This window comes from Lissotriton vulgaris, chromosome 7 (assembly GCF_964263255.1).
Source record: "Lissotriton vulgaris chromosome 7, aLisVul1.2, whole genome shotgun sequence".
Classification (NCBI taxonomy): domain Eukaryota; kingdom Metazoa; phylum Chordata; class Amphibia; order Caudata; family Salamandridae; genus Lissotriton; species Lissotriton vulgaris.
The window spans coordinates 1,381,550,469-1,381,565,923 of record NC_141695.1 but is presented as its reverse complement, the minus strand read 5'-3'; the positions used below and the strand labels follow the sequence as shown (position 1 = coordinate 1,381,565,923).

The window sequence follows — 15,455 nt, the reverse complement described above, 5'->3', positions numbered from 1 at the left end:
GAACCATGTAAAATTGTGTTTTTCTCTTTCTTAAGCTAACATTCCCCCATACACATTCAAAGAGGAATGTGAAAATCCTCCTGCACACAACGTAACACCGTTCTGTTGTCTGTGCTTCACACATTGGTTGAATGATACTTTAAAATATAGACACGCGCAGGCACAAAAATCTAATATGTGTTTGAATATTGATTAATATTGCACAAACGCCAGTGATTTGAAAACCTATGCTTTTTTAATACATAATATTTTTTTAAAATGGGTAACATAGTGCATTTACAGAGTTCCAGAATGCCTCACTTGCATTGAAAGTCATGATACGTGGGACCTGTACAACTTCTAAAGCATACGACTGCTCCGACCTCACAATTAACCAGTAGTGTTTAATATCACTGATCTAGGCAAGGACGGATATATATACACACACGGAGAAAACAGAGTTACTTCAACAACGGTTCCAAGCCTCACCAACTGAGGCAGTGTGGGGTTGGAAGTGCTTGGGCGGGAATCAATTATCACCCATCACAGAATTACAACTCAAGACGTCCAATCTCTAAACTCAGCCACTCACTGTGAGTTAGGAAAACACTTGGCTATGTGGGAGCACTCGTCCGTGCGGAGAACTAACTGCATGATGGGATCTGTAGTACGCACATATCACCCATCACAGAATTACAACTCAAGACGTCCAATCTCTAAACTCAGCCACTCACTGTGAGTTAGGAAAACACTTGGCTGTGTGGGAGCACTCATCCGTGCGGAGAACTAACTGCATGATGGGATCTGTAGTACGCACACATGAACTGGCCGAGTGATCCTTAAAACGAGATGTGGAGCAGGTGAGCCCCGCGCTACTTTAGAAGGAGGGGCATAATTTATAAAGAGAAAGAAACAGAATACCCTGAGATTGCAACAACGGAGGCATCTGATGAGGCAACCACCGAAACGCGTCATGCCAATACCAAAGAATTCCTGTGAAGCCCTGCGGTGTTCCCCGATTCTTTTCTACTGAGAAGGATAGCTGCGGAGATATATATATATATATATATATATATATATATATATATATATATATATATATATATATATATTCAAACTCCTCGGTTGCTCCAAAGGGTTGCGGTCGGCCCCGCGGGAAGTGGCGTGAGCGCCGGCAGAGCACGCCGGTAAATTCAATTGCCAACACCTCGTCACAAAATGTATCACGCTCTCAGATACTCAATAAACGCCAGAAATCAGCAAGGTCCAAGGGTGTTTATTGACCCCTTCCGACATGTTTGTGAACAAGGCTTCGTGTAAGCCGAAACATGTCGTAAGGGGTCAATAAACACCCTTGGACCTTGCTGATTTCTGGCGTTTATTGAGTATCTGAGAGCGTGATACATTTTGTGACGAGGTGTTGGCAATATATATATATATATATATATATATATATATATATATATATATATATATATATATACACACATATATATATATATATATATATATATATATATATATATATATATATATCCACTTTGAAATGTGTCACAGAGTATGTTTTAATGGGTGCAATCTGCATGCTTTTGCGATGCTAAGAATATGGACCTCATTTAAATTGTGGCGGGTCTGCCACTGTTCTGTGTTCTCTGGTTGTGATGGAGTATACATACCGCCAACATATAAATCGGGCTCTATATTTTTTGAGCTCAGAGGATTTTTCATGGTGCCTGGAAGGAAAACAAACTAAATAGAAAGGTTCTACAATAGAGTCGGGAATCCACTATCATTGTCTACACAATGTGAGCTGGTAAAATTCTGCAAGGACCACAAAGATAGTCCAGAGTTTTTTAGCATTTCTTTAGGGAACAAAATTGAGCTAAAGAGAGGCCAGGGAGCATGTCCACGGCAAATACCCAAATGTGCAAAAAATAATAAGTACTAGGGGGGCCAAAAGTTTTCGACGTTGACTGCCAGCGGTGCTATATGCCCGGATAATAGAATATCAAAACTGCTTAGCCTTAATACCCCTCCAGCCTCTTTCTGACACCACCATGCATTTCCTGTCTCCATAGCTTACACTTGAAAGTTCTATTTCATTCCAGCGTTCTTCCTTTGTCACCCTGCCCCTGTCTACCTCTTTTGCCTCCCACCTTGCATTTCCTACGCCCTGGGTAGAAGTCTGATTATTACAAATAACTCTCGGTTGCCAAGAATGAATGCTGGTGTTCAGCACCTGAAATCTACAGCACAAATTAAGCATGGTCCTGGGCGGTACTCATGAAGTGCTATCAGAGAACCCCAAACAAAATTTCAGGTTTCTCCGGAACTTTACCTTCCACTTTAAACTTCCCATTTTATGTACTCATCCAAAACAAAACCTATTTTAGAACATTGTTATCACACAATAAATACTTTCCAGAAAAAACCCTCACAGTTTTCCAAAGAAGTTTAGCAGAGGCCACATAGAGGAAGGTAGTACCACTGTAGCCCAAATGAGAGATGTTTCTGGTCCAAGTGAGTGACTCGTTGGTCCCAATTAGTGCCATTATTTCTGTATGTGATTGGCATTCATTGCCTTAATGACGGATGGGATTGTTCCGAATGAGTGATGCTAACAAGCGGTCTTTTCAAATACAAGTGACACTACCCATATTTCAGAAGGGTGAGGTTTCACAATGCACCAAAAAGATACTTATGAGTACCGCTTGGGGAAGTGTCCCTCTGGAGTAGATACACTCTGCAAATTATCCAAACTTTGTCTGTGTCTTGGATCTGGTGGTTCCTCCAGGCTCCGGATAGGTGGTTTATAGTCCTGGTGTTGACGGTGACTAATGAATGTCAACTTGTGGAACTGCTCACCGTCCTGGTGCAAAGATGAAATCCAGAGCCTGTCGCTCCGGGCCTGCCACATTAGGATGCCATAGGTCCACTATGAACACCACCCGCGGGCCGTCCTCAGCAACGCCTGAAAAGAAGACAGAGGAGTCAATAGGTACTGTGCACACACCAGACTTTCTTTTCTGTTGTACAAGCCCTCATTGGCTCATTTTACCCATGCTGCTGCCTCTTCTCTGCTGCAATCTCTGCCGACTATCTGTCGCCTATTTTTTAGCACTCCAAGCCCTGTTTTTTGTACCATTACAGTTCCTCTTGTTGCCCTCATGTTCCCGCTCATGCCAATTCACTTCAGAAGTTCATACTCTATCTCAGCAATCCCTGGTTTTCCTGTTAATTCTTTCTTCAGCAGGTCCACTAGACACTCACTTCACATCTGCCCCCCCCCCCCCCTCCCCTTCAACAGTTCCAGTTCTCCAGGTCTCACCACAGCAGTTCCTGCGTTCCCTCTGTTTCCCTCTCTTCTCAGCAGTTTTTGCTTCACTGACCGCTGCTTTCCATCAGTAGTTTCCACTTTCCCTCATTGTCCCGCCTCACCCCTCAGCAGTTCCAGCTCTTCCTGATTTTTTAGGTCTCGCGACCTATCGATGTGCGCAAGCGCATCGAGCGGAGCGAGAATTCAAGTGGCGAAAACATCGTCAAACCAAAGGGCTTTCAGCCCCGCGGTTTTCATGCAGTTCACGTGAACCACGTGATTAACATGCACGCGCATTCAGGGCCAGCCCAGCACATCAAAGGGCTTCTCCTCCCCTACCGGCCGTACTTTCAGTTTCCCGAAACGGCTTCTCCTCACCTAATTAGGGGAGGAGAAGCCCTTTGATGTGCTTCACACCAATGCGCCTCACAGTCATTCCTAAGTCAGTACTCTGCCTCTGCCCAAGACCTGCCTTCTAACACTTTGAGCCTCGCAGGCAGGCCGTGGCCAATTGCTGCTTGTTTGTATTTGCTTCGGCTGCCATTCTCAGACTCCACGATCTGCTCATGTGACATGGTTGCTCCACAAGACGCTTTACACATTACACTCATCTGCCTGAAGTGGGAGAGCATATGTCATAAGTACATATGTCCTCTTCTTTTGCCAATTGCTGCTTGTTTGTATTTGCTCCGGCTGCCATTCTCAGACTCCACGATCTGCTCATGTGACATGGTTGCTCCACAAGACGCTTTACACATTACACTCATCTGCCTGAAGTGGGAGAGCATATGTCATAAGTACATATGTCCTCTTCTTTTGCCAATTGCTGCTTGTTTGTATTTGCTTCGGCTGCCATTCTCAGACTCCACGATCTGCTCATGTGACATGGTTGCTCCACAAGACGCTTTACACATTACACTCATCTGCCTGAAGTGGGAGAGCATATGTCATAAGTACATATGTCCTCTTCTTTTGCCTCTGAGTTTTAAACAAGCAAAGCTGGTCCTTCTGTACTTGCAGTTTCACTTCTAATGTGTGTTGTTATTTATCATGATTTTTAGCTGAGGTGTATCACGCTCGTTCATGAGTTTGATCTTTTCATACTGTGAAATGTTTTCTAAGTTGTTTTGATTGTCTTACCGCTGGAGGTCTCCCTGTGCTACATTTAGCCTCTGACACATGCAACGCCACTCAACCACGCAACGCCACGCAACCACGCAACGCCACTCAACCACGCAACGCCACTCACACATGCAACGCCACTCACACATGCAACGCCACTCACACATGCAACGCCACTCACACATGCAACACCACTCACACATGCAACGCCACTCAACCACGCAACGCCACTCACACATGCAACGCCACTCACACATGCAACGCCACTCACACATGCAACGCCACTCAACTACGCAACGCCACTCACACATGCAACGCCACTCACACATGCAACGCCAATCACACATGCAACGCCACTCAACCATGCAACGCCACTCAACAATGCAACGCCACTCAACAACCCAACGCCACTCAACCACGCAACGCCACTCAACCACGCAACGCAACTCACACATGCAACTCCACTCAACCACGCAACGCCACTCACACATGCAACGCCACTCACACATGCAACGCAAATCACACACGCAATGCCACTCACACACGCAACGCCACTCTAACACGCAACGCCACTCAACAACGCAACGCCACTCAACCACGCAACACCACTCACACATGCAACGCCACTCACACATGCAACGCCACTCACACATGCAACGCCACTCACACATGCAATGCCACTCACACATGCAGCATCACTCAACCATGCAACGCCACTCAACCACGCAACGCAACTCACACATGCAACTCCACTCAACCACGCAACGCCACTCACACATGCAACGCCACTCACACATGCAACGCCACTCACACATGCAACGCCACTCACACACGCAATGCCACTCACACACGCAATGCCACTCACACACGCAATGCCACTCACACACGCAATGCCACTCACACACGCAACGCCACTCACACACGCAACGCCACTCTAACACGCAACGCCACTCAACAACGCAACGCCACTCAACCACGCAACACCACTCACACAATCAACGCCAGTCACACATGCAACGCCACTCACACATGCAACGCCACTCACACATGCAATGCCACTCAACCACGCAACGCCACTCACACATGCAACGCCACTCACACATGCAACGCCACTCACACATGCAACGCCACTCAACCACACAACGCCACTCAACCACGCAACGCCACTCACACATGCAACGCCACTCACACATGCAACGCCACTCACACATGCAACGCCACTCACACACGCAACGCCACTCACACACGCAACGCCAATCACGCACGCAACGCCACTCACACACGCAACGCCACTCACACACGCAACACCACTCACACATGCAACACCACTCACACACGCAACGCCACTCACACCCACGCAGTGCCACTTTTACCCACACAGCACCACTTTCAGACACACAACGCCACTCACACCCACGCAAGCCCACTCTCACACACGCAATGCCACACTCACCCATGCAATGCCAATCACACACGCAACGCCACTCACACACGCAACGCCACTCACCCATGCAACAACACTCACACATGCAACGCCACTCACCCACGCAACGACACTCACTCAAAGCCACTCACACCCACGCAGTGCCACTTTCACACACACTGTGCAGTGCACAATAGGTCTCGCAGTAGGAAAGTTGGAGATATTGGTTTTTGTAAATGACAAAGCCCTTTATGTTTTTAACATGCAAAATAAAAATAAAAGGCATTGTTATTTGCAATTGTAATAGCTCCAACTTTCCTACTGCGAGACCTATTGGCAACGCCAGTGCTTGTTTTACATTCCTGCCCTTCTCGCTTACTCCCATAGCGGTTCTTGCGCCCCTACAGTTTCCAAAAGCAGCGGCTGCACTCACTGTTTATCTGCTGGGTTGGTTTCACGCTCCCCCTGTTATGACGTCAAAGTTGTGACTCTCCTGCTACTTCCTCCAGTGGTCCCTCCCCTTCCGCTGCCCACTCTCTTTTGCTTCTCCTTGCTGTTTTCCCAGTAACCCGTGCTATCCTTACTGGTGCTCCGCAGCCAGCCCCCGCTTGCGCCCGTCTCCTGTACCGTTATGGGATGTTGTGTGCAGAAACGAATCGTCCACCAAGAGGCAATGTCCCTCCGACCAGCACTGCGGCTCCCCTCCGACCACCAGCTCACACCCTGCCGGGACCTTCACACCTTCAACAGGAAAATGCAAACAATAATAACACCAACAAGAACAAGGATACAGATACAATGTTATTTGTACACATTTAGGGCACGTGTGCAGAGAATCTTGGCGCTGTGAGAACACATAACAAACTCGGTACAATAACAGAAACTTCAAATGCTGAGAGACGGCGCAGCTAGATATTAAGCTAATGCTGACACTTGTACTTACAGTGAAAGTAATATTTACGCTATATTGCATAACATACCCCTAACCATAGGTTATGGGGTCATTACAAGTCACCAAAGAGCTCTGTGACTAGAAAGAGGAAGTGACGGCTGGCATCTATGGGGAGTGGTAGGGTGGCAAAATGGGTGGTGGGTAAAAAGAAAAAACACTTACCTGCGACACGTGCGACTACGAGCTCTTCCTTGCTGCATGTCTTCCTCCTGCAGTGTGAGCCCTTGAGAAGTGCCTTAACCAATTCTGGCGCTTCTCTCATGCTATGAGAGCAGCGCCAGGATTGGAGGGAGCAGCCTCACTCGCCGCTCCTAAGGACACCAGAGCCCTGCATGTACTCTTAAGACAGCTGGGTTCCAGATTTCAAAGTGTGCATCTCTGGCTGACTGTAGCCAGACGGACGGCTAAAAAGGCATGCTTACTTTGAAAAGTGCAGAGGCAGCCCACCCTCCTCCCTGCTGCGGTCACTCAGCAGCCGGCCCCTCCCCCCCTCCGGACAGGGTTATATTGAAAAATAAAATGGTAATAAACCAATTGTATTACCATTCTATTTTTCAATTCTGGGGCATTTTAACCAGAGGGGCGACGCTCCTCCGCTCAAACGGAGGAGCCGCCCCTGCAAAGAGGAATGACTTTGTAGGCAGAGTTTCTTTATAAAGTCAGAGAACTTCAAGGTGATATTCAACATACTTATAACTTACCATAGGTAGTATTTTATCCTTTATAATACTACACGGTCATATACAAACCATCACCCTTGCACTAAAAGCATTGGTTTCCTGCTACTTCCTCTTGTTGCAGGTATGGAGAAGAAAGATGTACTCAGGACTGCATGAATGAACAGCGCTAAGCTAATACCGCATATTAAGCGGGTTATTGAAAGTCACTGCGGGTTTAAATGAGTGTTCAGCTTCAGAAAGAAGCATGGCCGCTTTCAGTGAACACCAGCAGTGCAGAGAATAACCCTGCTACTACAAACGGCTCCTCACCACCAAGTGAAGGTGAATGTGCTGGTGAACCAGAGGTTAGAAAAGCTCAAAAGATGCTACTCTTGTAATTGCTGCTGCAGCAGAGGGGGCTCTGCTCAATGCCCTGCCTTTCCCATGGTTTGCTGGTTCTGGCAGCACAGTATTTTGACGTCACCACTCACGTATAATTAACTATATCCTCGTATTCACGTCAGAATGCAGGAAAGCAGAGTCATCGTTGATCATGAGGCTGCAGGTAACACCGAGATCTTTTACAGCTTGCTCTAGTTCTCGAATTATATTTGTTTAGCGTGTGTTTATTGGTTCCAAAGCAAACACAAGGAGATGATGGACGGAGTGCTGAAACTTTTCAGACACACACCCAGTCACAGATCTGGGTTGAATCCATCATCATTCTTTAGCTCACTTTGCCACCTAAGTTCCCACCCAGCTAAATGCAAACCAGCCTTGATCCTGTGCTTTATGGGAACAGTCCAGCCCGAACTGCCAAGCCAGGTCTTCCCTGAACCGGAAACAAGCATCCTGGGACCGGGTTCTGGGTAACAACTTTCATCAGCCAGACTAGCTTGAATCCAGTGGCAAAGTGAGCAAGGGATTTGCATATGGCTGGGTTCAAACTGGAACGGCATGGTGAGCAAAAAAACAATGGGTTTAGGCCCAGATCTCTGTCCTGGGGTTAATGTATGACATTGCATTTTTTACCCCGAGTGTGATGGTTATGCCCAGACGTGGGTCTCATGCGCCCCATGCCACTGGAATTAAGCTGTCCTGGCTGATGAGGGATGAAACCACGAAACCGGTTCTAGGATGCTTGTTTACAGTCCAGGGAGGACCTGGCTTGGCAGTTCAGGCTGGACTGTTCCCATGAGGCACAGGGTCAAGACTGATCTGCATACGGCTGGGTCCAAACTGGAATGGCATGGTGAGCAAAAAAACTATGGATTTAGGCCCAGTTCTCTGTACTGGGGTGAATGTATGACATTGTTCTGCATTCTGTCCATCAACTGCTGTTTTTGCATTTATTGGTTCCATAGCCTTGTTGGTGAAGGCACAACTGATTACCAGTAAGTAATGGATTCCTTACCTCCTCGTCTTTGCTCCTTGGCCCTCTCTTAACTATTCAGAATACACATAACCCCCCAAACCCCTGGTAAGCTTTCAGAAAAGTCTTTATTAGACCATGAACAGAACACAGTTCATACAGAAAAGAAACACAACATGGTTACTTCACTGAGGCCTGACGACTTCTGTGGCAGAAACGTAAGCAGTCAGCATCATTTACATTCAATGTATAATGTGGCACACATCTATTGGGAGTGGACCAATTTCTTACAGAGACGGGGACCCTGCCTTTGGAGCCTGCCCTCGGAGATCCTCAGGAACCTTACACTCAGCAGAGACGTATGCCTGGGACATGGCTTGCTTCATCCTTCTACTCAAGGTCGCCATGGCTACCTTTTTACCCGTATTTGCTGCCCCATGGTATGAGATAAGTAGAAATGCCTTGTTCTTGTTAGATAAACCACTAAAGCGCTTTTGACATCCAAGGACCCAGGCAAGCCCCCTTCTACATTATCTGGTACCACTGACAACACAATCTCTTGTGAATAATGAAACTGCTTCTGTATCTTTAAGTTGAACGTGGGGACTGGTGTCAAAATGGTTTTATCAACAAAGAACTTCAAGTATGGAAAACTGATAACACGTGCCACTAGGTCCCCCAACCTCTGTGCAGAAGTGACTGCCAAAAGAAAAGCTACCTTTGCAGAGACCCAGGCCATATCTGCAGACTTCAAGGGCCAAACGGTTTCTCCTGTAACCCCTTACGCACTATGGACAAATCCCATGTAACTGAGGGACAATGAACCACTGGTTTTTTTTAACCTAAAACTCTTCAAGAGATTAAAAACTAAAGGAAAAGTGCTATTTATTTTAACAGTACCAGCTGGCTCTCTACAGCCTCTAATCGCCGACCACTGAGCTGACAATCCCAGCACAAAGCCATCACGCAAAAAATCCGAAATAAGAAACTGGTCACAAGAGCTTGGATCAACACCCTTATCCTTGCACCATTTACCATTTTTTTCAATGCCTAGCAAATAACTAAAGAGTTGATGGTTTCTTACAAGCTTAAATAACAAGAGTGACCTCCTTTGAACAACCTTAACCCTGCAAACCCTGCTGTTCAACCTCCAACCCGTGAGAGTCAAGGTTTTACACTCTGACAGCGACAGCACTGGTGACAGCAGGAGAGTAAGTTGAAATTATGGAGAGACCCTTTCTTTTAATTAGGTCTACTTTCCTGGGAGATTGTTGAAAGCGTCATCTGCTAAATTGCCCCTTCACCTGTCTTTCGTCACAGCCCCTTTCCCTTATATGGTTAGCACTGTCAAGAGGAACACTATGGTTCCGGGTAATGAAGATTGCCAGCAGTAAGTAATCTTACACCTCTTTATTGCCCTTCGTCCCAGTTGTAATGCTGTAGACATTCTAGTTTATGCACATACACGCATCCCCACATCCGCAGGCCAGGCGTGGCCTGCGGGGCTAAATAAAAGGGAGGCGTGTGCTCGTGCACGTCACTTCCGACTGGCATTGTGTGTGAGACTGAGTCGCTGCTTGCTGCGCGTCCTGCCCCTGCGCACGCGACTGGGCGTTAGCCAGGCCTGTACTTGGCCAGCCACACACCAACACTACATTGGCGACGAGCGGAGGGGGCCCAACCCTCGCCCGCGCACCTGAGACCCATTGGAGCGATCTGCTCTCACCCGCGGTGCCTACCGCGCATGTCCTAGGTGCTGCTTCTGCTTCGTCGGAGCCAGCGCGCTCCTCTCTGCTGCCCCTCTGCTGGGGCCTCGCTCTCTTCCTGCCTGATGATCCGTGGTGAGCGTGAACACCACTGCTGGGCATTGCCGCACCACCTTCCCGAAAACGGCAACGAGGTGCCGTTTACCACGCATCCCGCGTGGCCAGCGTTCCTGCCGCACCCGGCCATTTTACACGCATCTCGCGTGTGCGGCGGGAAAATCACCCTGCCAAGTGTCACGCATCTCGCGTGCAACGCGCATTTTGGCCTGCTGAGGCCTGGGAGGCTTTCACCCACTGCTGGAGTGGCATCTGCTGGGGCACGAGCTGACTAACAGGTGGTTCAGGAGGGGCCACTATTCTCCCCTGCTATTGGCCGGCCAAAAGTCAAGAGGTGCAGGTGAGAGACATCGCGCTACTGCCACGAGGGTGCTGCATAAGGAAGGAGGAAGGGTAAAGCCCACAAACCACGGCACACGTGGTACCACTGCCTGGGAAGGGACCAATTGAACTACGCTACTCTCTCCACACTCTAGAGGGTTTGCGCAATGGGGGACGTCGATGCACCAGCGCCCGTCATTAACATCCCATTCCAACACGCCGCAACTGGAGTGCTACCACCCTTCAGCGAGGCCATTGACCCGTCCATGGCCTCACCACGCTGGAAAATTTGGCTAGAGAGATTGGAGAACTACTTCGTGGTTACGAGGGAAATGGATGAAGCTGTGAAAAGGTTGTTACTACTCCACTACGCAGGGGATGAGATCTTTAAACTGTTTAAGCACCTTCCTAACACAGGAGCGGCCGACAGCTACACGGCGGCTGTTGCCGCCCTCAACGGACATTTCGATCCACAGTTGAATGTAGACTTTGAGGTGTTCAAGTTGGGGCAAGCACGCCAACGCGATGGAGAGTCAATGGACCAGTTCCACACCCGCGTCCGGGAGCTAGCCAGCTCCACCGATGAGGACCAACCGAGGGCCATAAGAAGACAACTGATTCAGGGATGTCGGGACAAGACGCTAAGAGGACATATCCTACGTAAACCTGGAATTTCTCTAGAAGACATCCTCATCCTGGCCAGAAACCACAAGCTCTCAGACGTCAGAGCGACGGCCATGGAACAGGCGTTACATAAAGCCCCCGTCAAAACGGAAGCCATCAAAGTGGAACGCGCAGACACCGTGAAACCCCGACCACGTGGCCAGGCACAGAAAGGATACCGGAGAAACTCACCTCAAGCCCGGTGTGGGTACTGTGGCCATGAACCACATGCGGCCAAGGACTGCCCGGCCCAGGGACAGACATGTGCGAACTGTGGGATCCCGAACCATTTTGCTTCCGTGTGCCGCAGGAAGAACCAGCCCAAGAACACTAAGAAGGCGTGGACACCCACCAAAGCTGTCCGCCAGCTATCACTGACTGATCCACCCCCGGAGAAAACGGAAAGACACCTACCCACAATCTACGATGATTCGGACTCGGAAGATGAGGAGGCATACGTCATCTCTTTCGCCCGAGAACTTAAGCAAAGACGACGACCACAACCAACGTGTGTGGTACAAATGGGGCAAAACGAAGTGAAGGCTATCATTGATACGGGCGCCACCGTTAACGTCATGGGACTGCAACAGTTCAACAAGCTACGCCCGCGGCCCGAGGTTCTTCGATCCAAAACTAGAATCTTTGCTTATGGGGCAGACACTCCGCTACCTCTCAAGGGGAAAATTGTAATACCTATCAGGGTGGATGAGTCGGAAATCATGGCAACCGTTCACATCATCGACCGGGAAACTGACACCCTACTAAGCAGCCACACGGCATAGAGGACTTAAAACTGATAGCATTTGCTAATCGCATACGTGCCCACCAAGTGGATGAATTGCTGGAGCGGTTTCCTGACTTATTCAGAGGATTAGGGTGCATAAAGTGTGAACCCATCAAACTTCACATCGACAAATCTGTTTCCCCCACAGCACTGCGTCATCGCAGGATTCCTTTTCACCTCCGCCCGCTGGTGGAGAAGGAACTTGAAAAACTTGAGAACCTTGGTGTTATCGAAAAGGTGACGGGACCCACCCCGTGGGTCTCACCCATGGTCATCGTGGAAAAGCCCAAGCAACCGGGCGAAGTTCGCCTATGTATTGACATGCGGCTGCCAAACACGGCCATCAGGAGGGAAAGACATCTAACGCCCACAATGGACGACATAGTGGCCGACGTAAACGGATCGAAATGGTTCTCAAAAATCGATCTCAATGCTGGATATCATCAATTACCCCTGGCCGAGGAAAGCCGTTTTTATCACTACGTTCAGCACTCATCTTGGCCTCCGGCGCTACAAACGCCTTAACTTTGGCATTTCCTCCACGGCGGAGGTATTCCAAAATACGATCAGAGAACTCCTATCTGGATTACCGGGCGTACTTAATGTCAGTGACGACATTTTGATTCACTCTGCCACCGCGTCGGAGCACTACAAACACCTCAGAGATATCCTGAAAAGACTAAGCACATATGGAGCGACACTCCACAAGGACAAATGCCAATTCTTTCAATCCTCCATTGAATTTTTTGGTTATGTTTTCAACCAGGAAGGAATTCAGATTGACCCGAGGAAGTCCAGATCCATAAAAGACGCCCCAGCGCCAAAGTCACCAACAGAGGTGAGAAGCTTCCTCGTGATGGCGACCTACTGTGGCCGGTTCATACCAGGCCTAGCCACCCAAAGCGAACCTCTCCGAGCACTAACCAAAACCGACGCCACGTGGCAATGGGGCCCAAAAGAGAATGAAGCTTTCCAGGGCATCAAGGACGCTCTTCTGGAAAATGCAACACTGTCATACTTTGACCCTGCAAAACGCACCGAGGTGATCGTGGACGCCAGCCCGGTGGGCTTGGGAGCGGTCCTGACCCAGGAGCACGGGCCCGGCCAATGGACAGCACTAGCCTTTGCCAGCAAGGCCCTCACCCCAACTGAGACCAGATACGCCCAAATTGAGCGGGAAGCTCTAGCAATTAAATGGGCCTGCAGCCACTTCCACCTATACCTACATGGCCACTCATTCGTAATGGTCACAGACCACCAGCCGTTGGTACCCCTCTTCAAAGGGACAGCCCCGCACCCACCACCACGCATTGAAAGATGGGTGATTCAACTCCAGTCGTACGGAATGAAGGTGGTATATAGACCGGGGGCCAAAAACCCGGCCGACTACTTGTCGCGTCACCCACTACCACAAGAACCGGTATCCACGGATGACGACTGCGAGGAATACGCCCAATGGGTAGCCCTGACCTCCTGTCCTCAATGCATGACGATTGACGAAATCAAGGAAGCAGCCGCCGAGGACAACATCTACACGAGGTCACTACAGGCCGTCCAGGAAGGGTCCTGGACCAACTACTTACACCCACCAAACACTTGGAATGCAGCAGACAAAGAGGCACTCACGAAGATCTGGCACGTCCGACACGAACTCAGCGCCACGGAGGAAGGTGTGCTGTTGAGGGGGTCACGCCTGGTGATACCACAGAGCCTCAAATACCGCGCCACCCAACTTGCTCATGGTGGCCACCAAGGAGCCACGAAAATGAAAGCGCGCATGCGGGAGAAGGTGTAGTTCCCTGAACTCGAAACAATGGTGATGGATTATTTGAAGAACTGCATGTCCTGCCAGCTAACGAGTGACCCCGAGCGACCGGCCCCGATAATAACAGAGGAGGCCTGTACGACCCCGTGGGCAAAAGTCAGTATAGACTTCGGGAGCTTCCCGGGAGAAGGACACATGCTGGTGGCCGTCGATTCATATTCCAAGTACCCGCTAGTCGAGATAGTCACCTCCACGGCCTTCACGCACGGGGGGCCGGCGCTAGAAAAGATGTTCTCTATGTTCGGGTACCCCGAAGAAATACGGAGCGATAACGGACCACCGTTCCAGGGAGCGGAGTTTGCCACTTTCTTAAAAGCCCGGGGCATCACCCACCTCCGCATCACACCTCAATGGCCACAAGCCAACGGGGAGGCAGAACGATTTATGCGAACACTCAATAAGATGTTCCGGATAGCGGTGGTCGAGCAAGCCGACCCTGAACAGAGACTACATGACTTCCTACGGGAGTACCGTGGAACCCCTCATTGCACCACCCGGCGGAGCCCGTGGGCTTTCATGTTCCAAGGCCAACGCAGAGACCTCCTTCCCGCCGTATCAGGAGCGGTACCGGGCGCGAGCAACATGGACGACGCCCAGGAACGGAGGCAACAAAACAACCAGCGAGCGAGCCGGCGTCGGAGAGCCACACCACGGCGTGTGTGCCCAGGAGCACAAGTGGTCATACGAAACAGACGCCCTGAGGGAAAGTTTCAGACCTACTATGAACCGGGTCCGTGGACCGTGACAGCCACGAAAGGTACCATGGTGACTGCAAGAAAAGAGGGAGAGGAAGTATCGAGGAACACGTCCTGGTTCAAGGTGATATCCCCTAGCCCAAGGCAAAATCTGGAGGCCACCGGTGGAGATAGCGAGCTGTCTACAGCTATGACACAGGAGAGCGAGAACAATTCACCGGCAGGGACACAGGAGGCGATGCCTGAGCCGGGGTGCGGATCCCCAGCTACGTCAACTCCTATCAGGAATCTGCCCCGCGCCTCGGAGCGGGGCCGAGGCAACGCCCCAAAGTACAACCTGCGCCCAATCCACCTCCAAGCCAGAAATCAAAAGACTACGCCTGTCAGCTGAGGCCCTGAAGCGACCACCAAGGGACCCGCAAGTACAGAGTGTCATATTTTGAACTAGAGACCCTGTTGTGCCAAAAGTTGGGACATGGTGCAAAGTTTACATAGTTGGATAGGGATGTAATGCTGTAGAC

General features: G+C 49.7%; 1 protein-coding gene across 1 annotated transcript in view; it reads right to left on the bottom strand.

Moving 5' to 3' along the window:
• Positions 1–1,528: 1,528 nt before the first annotated feature.
• The window catches only part of ASPHD1 (aspartate beta-hydroxylase domain containing 1), a 34,414-nt gene continuing 20,487 nt past the window's right edge, over positions 1,529–15,455 (bottom strand). The window contains exons 2-3 of the mRNA XM_086928969.1: positions 6,468–6,581; positions 1,529–2,950 (exon numbers count right to left, since the gene is read on the bottom strand). Coding sequence (XP_086785095.1) covers positions 2,841–2,950; positions 6,468–6,581 — 224 coding nt within the window. The 3' untranslated portion in view covers positions 1,529–2,840. The remainder of the gene's footprint in view (positions 2,951–6,467; positions 6,582–15,455) is intronic.